We start from the raw sequence: 19791 nt of genomic DNA, 5'->3' as shown, positions 1-19791 counted from the left end.
AGACAGACGGACGCAGACAGACGGACGGACGGATGCAGACGGACGGACGCGGACGGACGGATGCAGACGGACGGACGCGGACGGACGGATGCAGACGGACGGACGCGAGGACGGACGCAGACGGACGCGGACGGACGCGACGGACGCGACGGACGGACGCGAGACGGACGGACGCAGACGGACGGACGCGGACAGACGGACGGACGCGAACGGACGGACGGACGGACGCAGACGGACGGACGCGACGGACGGACGCGAACGGACGCAGACGGACGGACGGACGGACGGACGCGGACGGACGCACGCAGACGGACGGACGCACGCAGACGGACGGACGCGACAGACGGACGGACGCGACGCACGCGACGGACGGACGCGACGCGGACGGACGGACGCGACGCGGACGGCCGCACGCAGACGGACGGACGCACGCAGACGGACGGATGGACGCACGCACACGGACGGACGCAGACAGACGGAGAGACGCACGCAGACGGACGCACGCAGACGGACGGACGGACGGACGCGGACGGACGCACGCAGACGGACGCACGCAGACGGACGGACGCAGAGACAGACGGACGCAGAGACAGACAGACGCACGCGGACGGACGCACGCACGCAGACGGACGGACGCACGCAGACGGACGCACGCAGACAGACGGACGCACGCAGACGGACGCACGCAGACAGACGGACGCACGCAGACGCACGCAGACGGACAGACAGACGCACGCAGACGCACGCAGACAGACAGACAGACAGACGCACGCAGACAGACAGACAGACGGACGCACGCAGACGCACGCAGACAGACAGACGCACGCACGCAGACAGAAAGACGCACGCACGCAGACAGAAAGACGAACGCAGACGCACGCAGACAGACGCACGCAGACAGACAGACGCACGCAGACACAGGCAGACAGACAGACACACGCAGACAGACGCACGCAGACAGACAGGCAGACAGACAGACGCACGCAGACACACAGGCAGACAGACACAGACAGGCAGGCAGACAGGCAGACAGACGCACGCAGACACACGCAGACAGGCAGACAGACGCACGCAGACAGGCAGACAGACGCACGCAGACAGGCAGACAGACGCACGCACGCAGACAGAAAGACGAACGCAGACGCACGCAGACAGACGCACGCAGACAGACAGACGCACGCAGACACACGCAGACAGGCAGACAGACAGACACACGCAGACAGACGCACGCAGACAGACAGGCAGACAGACAGACGCACGCAGACACACAGGCAGACAGACACAGACAGGCAGGCAGACAGGCAGACAGACGCACGCAGACACACGCAGACAGGCAGACAGACGCACGCAGACAGGCAGACAGACGCACGCAGACAGGCAGACAGACGCACGCAGACAGGCAGACAGACGCACGCAGACAGACAGACAGACAGACGCACGCAGACAGACAGACGCACGCAGACAGACAGACAGACGCACGCAGACAGACAGACAGACGCACGCAGACAGACGCAGACACAGACGCACGCAGACAGACAGACGCACACAGACAGACAGACGCACGCAGACAGACAGACAGACAGACGCACGCAGACAGACAGACAGACAGACGCACGCAGACAGACAGACAGACAGACGCACGCAGACAGACAGACAGACGCACGCAGACAGACAGACGCACGCAGACAGACAGACAGACGCACGCAGACGGACGCGCAGAGACGGACGGACGCGCAGAGACGGACGGACGCGCAGAGACGGACGGACGCGCAGAGACGGACGGACGCGCAGAGACGGACGGACGCGCACGGACAGACGGACGCGCACGGACAGACGGACGCGCACGGACAGACGGGCGCACACGGACAGACGGATGCACACGGACAGACGGACGCACACGGACAGACGGACGTACACGGACAGACGGACAAACACGGACAGACAGAGACAGACGGACGCACGCAGACGGACGGACGGACGCACGCGGACAGACGGACGCACACGGACAGACGGACGTACGCGGACAGACGGATGCACGCGGACAGACGCACGCAGACGGACGGACGCACGCAGACGGACGGACGCGGACGGACGCACGCGGACGGACGCACGCGGACGGACGCACGCGGGCGGACGCGGACGGACGGACGGACGCGCGCAGACAGACGGACGCGCACAGACAGACGGGCGGCGTCTGCGTCCGCCCGCATCCGTCCGTCCGTCCGTGTCCGTCCGCCAGCGTCGCGTCCGTCCGTCGCGTCCGTCCGTCTGCGTGCGTCCGTCCGTCTGCGTGCGTCTGTCTGCGTCCGTCTGCGTGCGTGCGTCCGTCTGCGTGCGTCCGTCTGCGTCCGACGCGCACAGACAGACGGACGCGCACGAGACAGACAGACAGCCAGACAGACAGACGCACACAGACAGACAGGCGCAGACGGACGCAGATGGACGCACGCAGACAGACAGACGCACGCAGACAGACAGACAGACAGACGCACGCAGACAGACAGACGCACGCAGACAGACAGACAGACGCAGAGACAGACGGACGCGCAGAGACAGACGGACGCGCACAGACAGACGGACGCGCACAGACAGACGGACGCGCACAGACAGACGGACGCGCACAGACAGACGGACGGACGCGCACAGACGGACGGACGCGCACGGACGGACGGACGCAGACGGACGGACGGACGCAAGACGGACGGACGGACGCGACGGACGGACGGACGCGGGCGGACGGACGCACGCGACGGACGCACGCGGGCGACGCGACGGACGGACGGACGCGCACGGGCAGACGGACGCGCACAGACAGACGGGCGGCGTCGCGTCCGCCCGCATCCGTCCGTCCGTCCGTGTCCGTCCGCCGGCGTGCGTCCGTCCGTCGCGTCCGTCGTCTGCGTGCGTCCGTCCGTCTGCGTGCGTCTGTCTGCGCCTCGTCTGCGTGCGTCCGTCCGTCCGTCTGCGTGCGTCCGTCTGCGTGCGTCCGTCGCGTCCGACGCGCACAGACAGACGGACGCGCACAGACAGACAGACAGCCAGACAGACAGACGCACACAGACAGACAGGCGCAGACGGACGCAGACGGACGCACGCGCAGACAGACAGCGCGAGACAGACAGACAGACAGACAGACAGACAGACAGACAGACAGACAGACAGACAGACAGACAGACAGACAGACAGACAGACAGACAGACAGACAGACAGACAGACAGACAGACGCGACGCAGACAGACAGACAGACAGACAGACAGACAGACGCACGCAGACAGACAGACAGACGCAGAGACAGACGGACGCGCACAGACAGACGGACGCGGACAGACAGACAGACGGACGGACAGACAGACAGACAGACAGACAGACAGACAGACAGACAGACAGACAGACAGACAGACAGACAGACAGACAGACAGACAGACAGACAGACAGACAGACAGACAGACAGACAGACAGACAGACGCACGCAGACAGACAGACAGACAGACAGACAGACAGACAGACAGACAGACGCACGCAGACAGACAGACAGACGCGCAGAGACAGACGGACGCGCACGGACGGACGGACGCGCACGGACGGACGGACGCGCACGGACGGACGGACGCAGACGGACGGACGGACGCAGACGGACGGACGGACGCAGACGGACGGACTCACGCGACGGACGGACGCACGCGACGGACGCACGCTGACGGACGGACGGACGACGCGCGGACGGACGGACGGACGGACGCGACGGACGGACGGACGGACGAGCGCGACGGACGGACGGACGGACGACGCGACGGACGGACGCACGCAGACGGACGGACTCACGCGACGGACGGACGCACGCGACGGACGGACGCACGCGACGGACGGACGCACGCGGACGGACGAGACGGACGCACGCGACGGACGCACGCGAGCAGACGGACGCACGCGACGGACGGACGCACGCGACGGACGGACGGACGCACGCAGACGGACGGACGACGCAGCGACGGACGGACGCAGGCAGACGGACGGAGTCTGCGTGCGTCCGTGTGCGTCGCGTCCGTCCGTCCGTCAGCGTGCGTCCGTCAGCGTGCGTCCGTCTGTCTGCCTGCGTCCGTCTGTGCACGCTGACGGACGCACGCTGACGGACGGACGGACGCACGCAGACGGACGCACGGACGCAGGCAGACGGACGCACGCAGACGGACGGACGCACGCAGACGGACGGACGCACGCAGACGGACGGACGCACGCAGACGGACGGACGCACGCAGACAGACGGACGCAGACAGACGGACGCACGCTGACAGACGGACGGACGCAGACAGCCAGACAGACAGACAGACGGACGGACGCAGACAGCCAGACAGACAGACAGATAGAGAGACACACAGAGAGACACACAGACAGAGAGATGAGAAAGAGCGAGAGAGACGGGAGGGAGAGAGAGATTTGAAAGAAAGAAAGAGCGAGAGCGAGAGATGGGAAAGAAAGAGATAAGATAGAGATGAGAGATTGATGAGATGGGAAAGAAATAAAGAGAGATAAGAAAGAGAGCGATGGGACAGAGAGATATAAGAAGGAAAGAGTGAGAGATGGGAAAGAAAGAGAGAGAGATGGGATAGAGAGAAATGAGATGGGAGAGATGAGAGAGAGAGATTGGAGAGAGAGTGAGATGGGAGAGAGAGATTGGAAAGAGAGAGATGAGAAAGAAAGAAAAGAGAGCGATAAGAGAGAGATGCGAGAGGGACTGTGAGTGTGGTAGATGGGGAAGAAAGAGGGAGGTAGATGAGGAAGAAAGAGAGGGAGGGACTGCGAGTGTGGTAGATGGGGAAGAAAGAGAGAGGTAGATGAGGAAGAAAGAGAGGGAGGGACTGCGAGTGTGATAGATGGGGAAGAAAGAGAGAGGTAGATGAGGAAGAAAGAGAAGGAGGGAGTGTGATAGATGGGGAAGAAAGAGAGAGGTAGATGAGGAGGGACTGCGAGTGTGATAGATGGGGAAGAAAGAGAGAGGTAGATGAGGAAGAAAGAGAGGGAGGGACTGCGAGTGTGATAGATGGGGAAGAAAGAGAGAGGTAGATGAGGAAGAAAGAGAGGGAGGGACTGCGAGTGTGATAGATGGGGAAGAAAGAGAGAGGTAGATGAGGAAGAAAGAGAAGGAGGGAGTGTGATAGATGGGGAAGAAAGAGAGAGGTAGATGAGGAAGAAAGAGAGGGAGGGACTGCGAGTGTGGTAGATGGGGAAGAAAGAGAGAGGTAGATGAGGAAGAAAGAGAAGGAGGGAGTGTGATAGATGGGGAAGAAAGAGAGAGGTAGATGAGGAAGAAAGAGAGGGACTGGGGAGGTAGATGGGGAGTGAATGGTGAATGGGTGCCAGAGGACTCGATGGTACAAGAGTTTACAAAACCAAAAGTTGGACCAAGTGCTGTCCATGGTACACACACACACACGACACTGTACTGTAAATCTGCTTTGACATTGTTATAACATTGTATAAAAACATGTTATTTAAGCAATAAGACATGAGAACCCGGGGATTATCGTGTGATAACTCATGACTAAGGGCTATTCTTAGACCCGAGACGAAGCCAAGGGCCAGGAACAGCCCTTAGACAGGAGTTATCATACCATATTCCCCGGGTTTGAGGGCCTTATTGCTTTTATAAAACGGTTGCCAACATATTTATACAAATATTAATCGAATGTTTTCATTAAAACCATTATTTTAACAGCGGGCTGGTTGGTTGTTAGTTATTTTCGTTAATTCTAATCATTCCACTCTTTGGACTTTGCTATGCTAAACAAATCATTGGCATGTAGCTAGCTAGCAGACATTCAATGATGATGAGAGACAAGAACCTCAATAAATAATGATTTAATGAATATCCAATAGGCCTACATAGACCGCACTGCGCTGGTGAATAAATGAATGGAATTCTTGAGTGTTCAGTTTCTATGGTAAATTAGTTAGTTTCATTCTTGGGCTACCTAGCCTACTGGCATGGGAGAGAAAGCATTTGTAAAATGCTACATTGTTGCACAGGTTGTAAAGGCAGACAGGTAGGTGTTGCAAATCAAATAGCATGGATAGTGTGTAGACGCTTTTTTGCCCAGGGGCTATTTTGACTGAATTTCCTGCGTGGGTTGCGGGACAGTGGAATTATGAGATTAACACGTCATGGTATTCTGCGTGAGTAAATGTCCCGCATATCATCCAATCAGCATCCAGGATCCAAACAAACCGTTTTATAATAACTTGGAGTAGAAGATACATTAGTGTCTACAATTGATTTATTTGTGTTAAGTGTGACATTTCAGAATACTCAATGGCAGTAGATTTATCAGATGGAGAATGCGGAGATGGTGGAAATGTCCTACTTCACACAGAAGAGGTAGATGTCCTTATCTGGACAGATAAATAGACGAGCTCTTTTGTGTATCTGTCTCAATAGTTCAGTAGTATTCCATCTCTGTCACTTAGTGAGCTACTTCCACAGTTAGTCTTCTCCCTTTTTACTTCCTATTCTAAGTTAAGGAGGATGGGGGATTGTAGTGTGTGTGTGTGTGTGTGTGTGTGTGTGTGTGCACATCTGAGATGTGTGTGTTGTTTGTTTTAGTGGCACCTCAACCTGCAGGTTGAACATGCCTGTGACTGGGAGTAAATCATTTAAACCATGAATAAGAGCACGGCGGCCTTCTGCTCCAGAGGGCAGAAATTACAAAGTGTTTGGATGGATATAATTTGGTGGAGCCGAGGCCAAGTCATACCTAATTACCACGATCTGCACCCCACGAAGAGGCAGTAAGAAAGGTGCAGACAGGGCTTCTCAGTAGGAACTAGAAACACACAGAGGATCCACAAGTTCGCTTTGCCTTAACCTATAATACTGACGTGATCTAATTTATAAGACTGGCAGAAAAGTATGTCACATTCGTATGCTTTGCCTGGGTCAGCATAACCCCCTATCCTCAAATACAGGGGCAGACCTCCAGGCTCAGATTTCAATACTTTGGGAAAACAGCATTTTTTTTTTTTCAAACCAAGCAAATATTATTTTCATAGATTTCAACAAAGACAGACATTACAGACCAAAGCCTTAGTGTTTTGTTTGTTTTCTCTTCAACATAATTAGCAACATCTAGATCCTGTTTGTCAGAGACTGATAGTAAGAGAGAAAGGTATCTTAAACCTGTTTTCCATGCTTAAGATGTTCACAGATTAGTAAAATCAATACCCCTGCATAGAGGAGAGGACACTGTCTGGACCGTGAAAGATCATCCCTCTCCTCTCTCTACCTCTACCACACTTATTCTACCTCTCTCTACCTCCCTCTTCTTCTCAGGCAATGTTCAGAGTGTGACCAGGCCAGTAGCGATGATGCTGACATCGCCATGGAGACGCTGCCCGACGGTACCAAGAGGTCTCGGAGACAGATTAAAGGACCAATCAAATTCATCCCTCAGGAGATGTCCCCGGAGCCCAAGAAACGAGATGTGAGGGGCACGGTGTGTAATAACACACGTTTTATTTATTATGTACAGTGCCTTCAGAAACGTGACTTTTTCCACTACAAAGTGGGATTCAAATGAATTTATTTCATTGTAATTTTCTGTCAACATTATACACAGAAAACTCAACAACAACAAAAAAAATCTACATTTTAAATGTATTATTGGAATATAAAACACTGATATATTTGGATTAGATATGTATTCAACCCACTGAGTCAATACATGTTAGAATGACATTTGGCAGCGATTACAGCTGAGTCTAATAGAGCTTTGCAAACCTGGATTGTATGACATTTGCCCATTATTCTTTTTAAAATTCTTCAAGCTGTCAAGGAGGTTGTTGATCATTGCTAAACATCCATTTTCAAGTCTTGCCATAGATTTTCAAGCTGATTTAAGTCAAAACTGTAACTAGGCCACTCAGGATCATTCAATGTCTTCTTGGTAAGTAACTCAAGTGTATATTTCGCTTGCATTTTAGGTTATTCTCCTGCTGTGGATTTGTCTCCCAGTGTCTGTTGGAAAGCAGACTGAACCAGGTTTTCCTCTAGGACTTTACCTGTGCTTAGCTCGATTCCTTTTCTTTTTATCCTAAAAAAACTCCCTAGTCCTTGCCGATGACAAGCACACCCAAAACATGGTACTCTGTGATTTGTTGGATTTGCCTCAAACATAATGCTTTTTCAGGACAAAAAGTAATTTTCTTTGCCACATTTTTTGCAGTATAACTTTATTACCTTATTGCAAACAGGATATATGTTTTGGAATATTTTTATTCTATACTGGCTTCCTTCTTTTCACTCTGTCATTTAGGTTAGTATTGTGGAGTAACTACGATGTTGTTGATCCATCCTCAGTTTTCTCCAATCACAGCCATTTAAATCTATAACTGGTTTAAAATCATCATTGGCCTCATGGTGAAATCCCTGAGCGGTTTTGTTTCTCTCTGTCAACTGAGTTAGGAAGGGTGCCTGTATCTTTGTAGTGACTGGATGTATTGATACACCATCCAAAGTGTAATTAATAACTTCACCATGCTCAAAGGGATATTCAAAAAAAAATGATCCATCTACCAATAGGTGCCATTCTTTGTGAGGCATTGAATCTGTGTTTGAAATTCACTGCTTGACTTATGTATGTGTGGGGTACAGAGATGGGGTAGTCGTTCAAAAATGTTAAACACCATTATTCCACACACAGTTAGTCCATGCAAATTATTATCTGACTTGTTAAGCACATTTTTACTCCTGAAGGTAATTAGGCTTGCCATAACAAAGGGCTTGAATACTCATTGACTCAAGACATTTCAGCTTTTCATTTTTATTAATTTAGAAAAATAAACATTAGCATTGGCTCGCGAAACTACCTCTTAACTTCCTTCATAATGGATGCAAATTCATCTGACTCTGGGGAAGTAGATAAAGGGCATCCTTACCAAAGTCCAGAAAGGATCCCTTTAGGTGGTCGTCTGTCAAAATTGGTTTTGCAGGCCTCCACTTTGCTAGTTTTGGGGTTAATTGGGTTGATATTTCTGGGGGAACCTTTTGAATTGTCCTGCCATCTACTGTATAATCCAGAATGTATCTCCCAGGTTTGGAGAAACAGACAGTAATCCGTCAACCTATACCGGGTATTAAAGTACTCCATCATAGGTAAGAGTCCAGCCCCAGTGACGTCCGTAGTCTAGTCCTTCTTTGTCCCGTCTGACCCGTCACCAGATATACCAGGCTAGACTCACAGGACTAATGGCTGATCCAACCAGAGCCGTATAAAGAGTGTATATGTGACTAACTTGGTTCGACCCCGGGTCGTCTGTGTTCCACAAGACTGTGATTGCCCTCGAAACTAAAGCCTAAAGCTAAAACTGAGCTACATATTCTGTACGTCCGACTCCAGTGACGTCTATAATACAGCCCCTCTCTGTCTGTCCCGTAACCAGGAGCTGAGCTCTCTTCTCTTTTTTCCCAGCCCGACAGATATACCAGGCCAGACTAACAGAGCCCGACAGATATACCAGGCCAGACTAACAGAGCCCGACAGATATACCAGGCCAGACTAACAGAGCCCGACAGATATACCAGGCCAGACTAACAGAGCCCGACAGCTATACCAGGCCAGACTAACAGAGCCCGACAGATATACCAGGCCAGACTAACAGAGCCCGACAGATATACCAGGCCAGACTAACAGAGCCCGACAGATATACCAGGCCAGACTAACAGAGCCCGACAGATATACAAGGCCAGACTAACAGAGCCCGACAGATGTAGCATGTATCAGGCCAGACTCACAGGACTTGGTCACGCTGATACGCTGCTGTACTAAACAGGATACGCTGCTGTACTAAACAGGATACGCTGCTGTACTAAACAGGATACGCTGCTGTACTAAACAGGATACGCTGCTGTACTAAACAGGATACGCTGCTGTACTAAACAGGATTGCTAGTAGACATGCCAGGAAACTAGAGGGGGTGGATCCAAACACATACTTCCTCTGGTGTTCAGTCCCAAACACCCCCCGCTGGCTCGTTGGTTCAGGTCTGCCTGAACTTCTTCCAATCTACAGAGGATTGGGATGAGTGATTCATGTAAAATGAAGTTTGAATATTAACAAAGGGGGAAATCTAACATCTCCTTGCTGTTCTTGACTCTAGCAAGCAATCAAGTGACTGAGTCGGGTTGTGTGTTTCTTAAAAAGGAAGACTACATATTTATACAGATTGTGAAAACAATTCCATCTGTCGCCTTTGGCTCCTCCTCCACCACTCAGCAGATGGAACACTTATCATTATAAATGCTAACTGCTAGATGGTAGAACCACTGCCAGTTGGCTCTTCACTTCAGCCCTCCCTACCTCCCTCCATCTCTCCCTTCCTCGCTCCCTTCGAAGCCACTTCTTCTGCCTGCGGCGTTCGTGTGGGTGGGGCCCGGTGTATGAGTTTAACTATTTGCTCTCTTTACTGGTTGACTCCATTAAGGTCATCTATGAATGGCCAGGGGAAGATCAACACAAATCCAATGCAGAATTCAGTGCAATGCAGAGTAACATAAAACATTATTAAAATAAGATATAAGGTAAAATGTTCACACACACAGTGTACCTAATCAGCACACCTAATCAGGGTCTCTGCTCAGGTGAGGAAATATTAACTGGGGGCAGTTTGTATGACTCTGAGCTAAATCAATCTTTTAATTAAGTACATCATTGCATCTTTAACAGCCATGAATCATTTCACAGCACCATGCAGGATTAGAGAAGTTAACGGAGCGGAGGACCCAGTGGTAACTAGATGTAGTAACTTAATTCTCATCATCATTCTCACTAGACTAATGGCATATGTTCATACAGGATGTTCCTGTGTAATCATGGAGGGGTGTTAGAGCAGGGCCATGCTTCATCACCACCCCATTACACACACTGTCACACAGAAGATTCTAGAAGAAGAAGCAATGATTACCAAACCTTTGAAAATGCAGGATAGTTTTGGTCTGGAACGATTCGTTTTGGAGATATAGGCCTGAAAATGTGAGATATTGTCGGTAGATTATATTACAAGAAGCAAAGACCAAGCTTCCTTGAAAATGCGGTATAGTGTGGACCGGAACTGATGGTTCTGAGATGTAATGATTCAATGAGTGTTGAAAAGACAAAGTATATGGCAAAAAACGAATGGAAAATAAGTGTCCATAAAATATATATAGGTTCAGAACTTTTGTGAAACAGCACTGTTAAAAATATATGACAAAATAGAAATGGTCTTCAGAGATGGAGGGGTTGATGGTAGCTGAAAGATGGGCTAAAAAATAAATAATAACTATTGTAAAATACATTGTGTCCATATTATGTATCAGCTGGAAGTAGAAGCCTAAGTGTGGTGTCCATTAGTTTACTCCAATTAGGGAAGGGGTGGTAGGGTTATGGGAAAATAATAAAGGAACATATATTTAAAGATTTGTATGTATGATATATATATATATATATATATATCACACACACACACAATGTTTGGCCACGTGTGTGTGTATTCCCCCAAATAAATATATGGGGGATTGGAAATTATACAGACAATTACATTGATGGAAGCTACAATCTATCTGTAGTGTTAAAGCTGACCCCCCTCCCATGGGTATATAAGTGGAATATAACTGTCAGGCTCTGTGTAGGATGTCCTACACATCTCCTCCATACTCTGTGACATTGAGGGCACATGTTGAGTTGGAAGGGCACTACCCTCCAGTAGGCAGTGTACTCAGTCAGCAGGCCCTGAACATGGGCCAGAGGAGGCTGAGCTGCCCCACAGAGTGTCAATGGGCCATCTTACTTCTGTGGCCCTGCACACACATACACACACACACACACGCACTCCAACACTCATCCTCATGCAGGGGCCAGCGGGAGGTCGATTAGCCAGCCCTGATTAATTGAAACAGGGCTTTAACGCTGTGCCAGCACCGGGGTGCCCTGGTAAAAGCATAGAAAATGCAAAGCAGGGCCCTTTCAGCGGCTGCCATCGCACGCCTTGCATTTGAAGATAAATGCAGCATTGAAGCTCCTCGACTGGAGCGGACGCGGAGAGAGGAAATCAGAAAAAGCCAGCTTAATCCCAGAGTACTTCCAGCAGCAGGGTCCTCAGCCAAGCGTACTTCTGGGCACGCCGCTTTATGCAAGCTAACAGAAAAACACATTAACCCAGACCTCCTCAACACAGCACAGCCGTCGGTACTGCTGCTGCTCCACTCTACACCACCTTCTCCCCTCTTCCCTCCCCCTTTCTCTCTCTTCCCTCCGTCTCTCTGACATAACAGATACACGTCCAGAAGGAGAAAACATTTATGGTTGTTTTTTGTGTTCATTTTTGTCTATTTGAAAAGGAAGAACGGATTGTTTTTGTGTTGTCTGAGAGGGAGGGAGGGAGGGAGGAGACAGACAGACAGACAGACAGACAGACAGACAGACAGACACTAGGGTGTTCTCTGACTCTTGCTAGGCAGCCAAGCAGTCAGTGGCCACAGAGGAGGAGTGTTCCACAGGCTCTCTCCTTCCAGTTGTGGAGAGGGTTTGTTATTGACAGTCTAAAAACAAAAGACTGGGGAAAATAAAAAATGGAAGAGGACTGGAGAGTGTTTTTCTCCCCTCCTCTCTCTGATGACTATCTGTTGTGTTCCTTCAGGGAGCTGAGACTGGGAGGGAGGAGGGAGGATGGGGAGGAGGGAGGGGAGGATGGGGAGGAGGGAGGGGAGGCAGGGCTGGGGCAGTCTATCGGAAGAGGATCAGGGTATGGTGGCTGTAGATAAGTGGGATCCATGAAGAGGTGGAGGGAGGGAGCAGCCATATCCCGACAGCTTTCTCTCACTCTCTCTCTCCCGCTCCCTTCTCTCTCTGTCTATCCTGCCCCTTTCTCTCTCACTCTCTCTCTCGTGCAACTGACAGGCAGTGTTACTCTATCTATGAATAGGACCTAGTCCACAGACAGCACTGTGTGGCTCTCTTGTCTTGTATGTCCAGAGGTAAAACAGAACACCAGCCTCACTGGGCATTAGAGGATTAAATACAGGACAAACAAACAAAAAATATGTCTTTGGAAAACAGTTTATGCTTTCTGTGGTCTTGTTGCAAAAGGCAGAGAGCACAGTGGATGTTCTTTATTTGACAAACAGCTAAGGGAGCAGACTACGTCATAAACAAACTTCCACTGGCTCCTGAAACTTTTGGATAACAAGCAATAAATAAAGTTAGATTTGTCTGATGCTGCCAATACTTTGTGGAGCACATATCTAATTAAGTCAAATTATTACTTTGACAGATTCTCAGACAAAATACCAATAACTAACGATTTGCCTGATAACTCAACAGCTCAAAGTAGAGAAACATTGACATTTTCCCCAAGTCACCAAGCTGTGACCTTGTGCCCTTGCATGGCTATCTGATAACCTTTCAAGGCTCATGAGACTGACCAGAGCTCGGGTCAATTATCTCTCATCAATTCACACAGATCAATCTGTGTGAATAAATGACCACAAAAAAAATAAATGACCACAAAATTCTACCTTAGTTAAGACTGACTGCAATGAAACACATTGTTATGTATTCCACAGAGAACCAGAGGGCAGAAGAGGAAGAGGGTGTCCATTTGTGAAGAAGAGCAGTTTGAAGTGCAGGTATGTCACTGTTCTACCTTGTTACTAAACATTCCTACGTCTCCTAACCTCCCTGACACACTCGCACAACTAATACATACACATCCCATGTGTTACACACAGTACTACTCTATTCACCTGGATATTTCTCTATTTCTTAACACCTCTTCTACACCATTAACACACACACACACACGGCATTGTCGGCTCTAATCAGCCTGTGTGTTTCCATAGGAACCTGCTCTACGTGAACGGCGTCAGCGTCAGTCTATAATGCAGAAGAAGACCCCTAAAGCCGACGACACCAGGACTGACTGTACCTCCTGCAAAGGACCCGGGGACAACGAGAACCTCGTCAGGTGGGTCACAGTGTGTGTGAAGGGAGGGGAGGGGATGTGTGTGGAGATGAGGAGAGAGTGCGGAAGGAGGTCTGTGTGCATGCGTGTATTGAAATGTGTGTGTGTGTGTGTGTGTGAGGAGCTGTATCCTCCTGAAGATTAAAGTTCAGTCTTCATTAGGCCTTGGCTGCCTTGCGTAGGCTGAGCGAGGGGGGGGCTGGTGAGCAGGGCTGAGGCCAGCAGCTCTATAGAACACCTCTTTTGAACTGCCAACTGCATTTACACACATCATCAAGATGTAATGAACAGCTTGATCTGCCCTTGTCTCCCATCAGAGGTTCAGCTGTCTCACGCTGCTTAAACAGGGCCAGAACTTTACTACATCCCTCAGTAGTGTGAATTAAAACAGTCAGCATTAACACACTGTAGACTGACTGATTTATCAGAGTGTATTTATTATGAGTGTATAGACCACTGTAGTTGCCTTCCATATGACCTACAGACTGTGACTGTCATTAGCTAAGTTTCCATCCAATTTGCAACAGATTTTCATGTGAATATTCTAAAATGTGCATTTTCCCACCAGAGATATTTCCATCAGACTGTTTGTGGATAAAAGGCTGTGTGCGTGATGATGTAGTGCACATAAAAATAGCTTTTACCATTAAATTCCCATGTAGCGAATGAAAAATACAAGTTAAATGGGTTTCCATCGCATTTACTGATGGTTTTGCAAGAAAAACTGTTGCATTATATAACAAATGTGCCCACTCTGGTCTTGTCACATGCGCTCTAGCCAACAGCTCACAGATACAGTGCTGGTAGGCTACCTACATTATGAGATTATTATGGATAAGAGCGATGTTATTTGTATTTGTCAAACGGCAGCCAATCATCCATCATCATGTCACCAGAATAAGACCTTCAGTATTTATTGGAAAGGAGCATGAAGTTCATCATAAATTATTTAATCTGTAGCCTAATAAACTGCATGCTTTCCTGAGTCGTAGTGGGAGGACCACACAACATATCATCTGTAACCTAATAAACTGCATGCTTTCCTGAGTCGTAGTGGGAGGACCACACAACATATCATCTGTAGTCTAATAAACTGCATGCTTTCCTGAGTCGTAGTGGGAGGACCACACAACATATCATCTGTAGTCTAATAAACTGCATGCTTTCCTGAGTCGTAGTGGGAGGACCACACAACATATCATCTGTAGTCTAATAAACTGCATGCTTTCCTGAGTCGTAGTGGGAGGACCACACAACATATCATCTGTAGTCTAATAAACTGAATGCTTTCCTGAGTCGTAGTGGGAGGACCACACAACATATCATCTGTAGTCTAATAAACTGCATGCTTTCCTGAGTCGTAGTGGGAGGACCACACAACATATCATCTGTAGCCTAATAAACTGCATGCTTTCCTGAGTCGTAGTGGGAGGACCACACAACATATCATCTGTAGCCTAATAAACTGCATGCTCTCCTGAGTCGTAGTGGGAGGACCACACAACATATCATCTGTAGTCTAATAAACTGCATGCTTTCCTGAGTCGTAGTGGGAGGACCACACACCATATCATCTGTAGTCTAATAAACTGCATGCTTTCCTGAGTCGTAGTGGGAGGACCACACAACATATAATCTGTAGCCTAATAAACTGCATGCTTTCCTGAGTCGTAGTGGGAGGACCACACAACATATCATCTGTAGTCTAATAAACTGCATGCTTTCCTGAGTCGTAGTGGGAGGACCACACAACATATCATCTGTAGTCTAATAAACTGCATGCTATCCTGAGTCGTAGTGGGAGGACCACACAACATATCATCGTGTGACTCCAAGTTTACTTCCATATGTTGGTTATTATATCAATATTTGTACATAAAGGCGTTCCCGCCGCCCTTTCTCGCATAATACATTTTACCGACACAATAAGATCCCACCCTGTCTAACAAACAAATCTAAACGTCTGTTGCCATTTCTAAAGTTGTACCAGCATTTAATGTTTCCATCAGCCCGGTCGGGAATTTTTTCATGCGTCAGGTAATTCATCCTCATGAAATGGTTGGATGGAAACGTGGTCATAGGCTAATTTCAACTGAAAGCGTATGATACATTCACTTTATTACTCCGTAGGGTTGTTTCTGTGAGCTGTACTAGTTATCAGTGTTTGTAAGGTTAAGCTAATAATGTGTGGTTCTGTCAGTGTTTTATAGGTTAAGGAGGTCGGGGGCTGTGAGCTGTGCTGCCTGCCCTGACTCTTTCTATCTTTGCATTGCACAGGTTGTGAGAGCCGGGGCAGACACCTCTCCTCACCTCCCCACACCTAGACACTGCTGGACAGATGAGAGAGAGAAGCAGACCTTTGGCTTAGAGACAGAGAGGGACTTAATTACGTGGAAGAATGACGGCGGCGGGTGTGGGATCAGATGGCCATCTTTGACGTTCACGACCATGGTCTTCTTCACGACCCAAATTGGACCAGCTACTAGCCGTCCAATTAAAATTGAGGGAGAGAGGCAGAAATTGAAAGTAACTTTGAGGAATTCTAAAATACTTGAGCAAATAACATTTTGGGAGGTTCAGTATTACTGAACTGGTCATTCTTGTAAGAAAGGACATGTTGGTATTACTGGACAGGCCCTTTGTGATCGTCATTGTCAACTCTAAGGGCCCTTCTATAAGGACTATGGCCTAACTGGACTAAGGAGTGATTCCCCCCTCTCTCTCTCTCGCTCTCTCATCCATTCTATGTTTGCACTTCACTCGTTTGACCTCCCTGAGCATCCTATCACCACATCCAATCAGTTGTATTGACTCCAGTCATTTGTGGTCCAATCACATGGTGTTTTCCTCAGTAAAGGTCTTTAATTAGAGATGCACTTGAACTTAGGCTTTCATAATCTTCTTCTAGTGTTGTCGTCGGGTAGAACTTTCTAGAGTAGAGGACTAGTAGACCTTGAAAAAGTAGTGGGTTTTAGTAGAATGATTGCCCTTTCTGGCTTTTGAGAAGTAAGTTTCCTCTTAGGCTCTACAGCAGCCTAAGGTTTAACATAATAATTATAGCAACATTTGTATGAATGGTTATTGTAACTTCTAATGTCAGTATGTGAGTGTACGGTAGATGTCTAGGCATCTTAGTCTCTCTTCCTTCCTCTCATTAATATTTTAAAGTGACAGTTTAACTGACACTTCTTTAAAAGCAGCCCAGCTCTATATATGTGTGTGCGCATCTCCCCAGTACCCCATATTGACTGCTGACAACTGAGTAGCTGCCATGTGGTCCGTCTGTCTGTCAGGGTCCTTGACAGAAGTGTCACAGTTTGCCCTCACATGTCACTCCTCTGCTCACCCCCATCCCAGGACCCTCTATGTCACTCATTTTCTCTTCCCCTCATCTGTCTGGGGACCCTATATGCATGCCACTGGGAGCTGCCTAACCTCACATAATGCTTAGGTCCACTGGAAAATCTGCTGAGGAAATACATTTGGTGGTTTCCCTATGGAGATTAGAGATCCCTGTACAGGATGACCTGGTGACTCCCCACGTCATGTCACTCCAATGAGCCCTCCTCATCTTCGTTCTCCCTATTCCTCCTCATCCTCTTCTGCCTCCTCCACAACAAATTTAGAGGACTGTCCATGAGATACAGCTAACCAGCTAACCTTACTCAAGCTAACCCTTCTCAAGCTAACCTTACTACAGCTAACCAGCTAACCCTACTCCAGCTAACCCTACTCCAGCTAAACAGCTAACCCTACTCCAGCTAACCCTACTCCAGCTAAACAGCTAACCCTACTCCAGCTAACCCTACTCCAGCTAAACAGCTAACCCTACTCCAGCTAACCCTACTCCAGCTAAACATCTAACCCTACTCCAGCTAAACAGCTAACCCTGCTACAGCTAACCCTGCTACAGCTAACCCTGCTACAGCTAAACTTACTACATCTAACCCTACTCCAGCTACCCCTACTCCAGCTAAACAGCTAACCCTACTCCAGCTAACCCTACTCCAGCTAAACAGCTAACCCTACTCCAGCTAACCCTACTCCAGCTAAACATCTAACCCTACTCCAGCTAAACAGCTAACCCTGCTACAGCTAACCCTGCTACAGCTAACCAGCTAACCCTACTACAGCTAACTAGCTAACCCTACTACAGCTAACCATACTACAGCTAATCAGCAAACCCTACTCCAGTTACCCAGTTAACCCTACTACAGCTAAACATACAGCAGCTAACAAACTAACCCTATTCCAGCTAGTACTACTACAGCTAACCCTACTTCAGCTAGCCAGTTAAACCTACTACAGCTAACCCTACTAACCAGCTAACCAGCTAACCCTACTAATCAGCTAACCCTACTAATCAGCTAACCAGTTAACCCTGCTACAGCTAAACCTACTGCAGCTAATCAGCTAACCCTACTCCAGCTAACCAGTTAACCCTATTACAGCTAAACTTACTACAGCTAATCAGCTAACCCTACTAACAGCTAACCCTACTAATCAGCTAACCCTACTAATCAGCTAACCAGTTAACCCTATTACAGCTAAACTTACTACAGCTAACCAGCTAACCCTACTACAGCTAACCCTATTACTAATCCTACTCTAGCCCTACCATGCATGGCTCTGTATCTAACCATTAGGCCTAGGGCTAGGATATGGCCAACTCTGTATCTAACCATTAGGCCTAGGGCTAGGATATGGCCAACTCTGTATCTAACCATTAGGCCTAGGGCAAGGATATGGCCAACTCTGTATCTAACCATTAGGCCTAGGGCAAGGATATGGCCAACTCTGTATCTAACCATTAGGCCTAGGGCTAGGATATGGCCAACCCTGTATCTAACCATTAGGCCTAGGGCTAGGATATGGCCAACTCTGTATCTAACCATTAGGCCTAGGGCAAGGATATGGCCAACTCTGTATCTAACCATTAGGCCTAGGGCTAGGATATGGCCAACTCTGTATCTAACCATTAGGCCTAGGGCTAGGATATGGCCAACTCTGTATCTAACCATTAGGGCTATAGTAGCCTACAGTAAATGTACTTTTAACCTGAGAATATGTCATGTGTTCCAACAGTTTAGAATGTGTGAACAAACACCTTTTTAGCTGTGTTGTGTGATTGGTGTGTACAGTATTTATTGACAAGGCCAAGCTTTTTTGTATATTTTATTTTATTTGTGCCTTCACACTTGATTTTATATCATAATATGCCTTTTGTTATTACTGTGTTATGAAGAAAATGAGTTAAGCTCCCTATTGAGTAGGAACCTTAAAGGACTTCTTGCTAAACATATTCATTGTTAATATATTTGTTTACACACATGCCTATATGTGATTAGTATTACTTTACATACATTTTTATATGTGATTATTTATAACATGTTGTGGTATTGCCACATTGGGTAAAAATAACTGTGATATATAGAGTACGAATATTGCTACTCTCATATGTGTGTATGTGAAGTATCCTGGCCTCCCGGCCCCTATAGCTCTCAGCATTAAAGCTTGAATAAACTCTTGACTTTTTCACCTTATCACCATCGTGATAAATGAGAGTTACACAGCTAATTACACTGAACCAAAATATTAACGCAATATGTTAACGCAATATGTAAAGTAATTGGTCCCATGTTTCCATGCGCACAAAAAGTTTATTTCTCTCAGATTTTGTGCACAAATTTGTTTACATACCTGTTAGTGAGCATTTCTCCTTTGCCAAGATAATCCATCCACCTGACAGCTGTGGCATATTAAGAAGCTCATTAAAAAGCATGATCATTACACAGGTGTACT

General features: G+C 48.5%; 1 protein-coding gene across 1 annotated transcript in view; it reads left to right on the top strand.

Annotated features, from left to right (window-relative positions):
• Positions 1-19532, top strand: part of LOC106570311 (PHD finger protein 14) — a 49963-nt gene extending 30431 nt beyond the window's left edge. Inside the window, 4 exon segments of the mRNA XM_045694808.1 lie at positions 7325-7487; positions 13592-13654; positions 13868-13992; positions 16267-19532. Of these exon segments, the coding sequence (XP_045550764.1) occupies positions 7325-7487; positions 13592-13654; positions 13868-13992; positions 16267-16273 (358 nt within the window). The 3' untranslated portion in view covers positions 16274-19532.
• Positions 19533-19791: the final 259 nt, after the last annotated feature.

The sequence above is a fragment of the Salmo salar genome, chromosome ssa14 (genome assembly GCF_905237065.1).
Source record: "Salmo salar chromosome ssa14, Ssal_v3.1, whole genome shotgun sequence".
Taxonomy (NCBI): Eukaryota; Metazoa; Chordata; class Actinopteri; order Salmoniformes; family Salmonidae; genus Salmo; species Salmo salar.
This window is presented reverse-complemented; position numbering and strand designations above follow the sequence as displayed.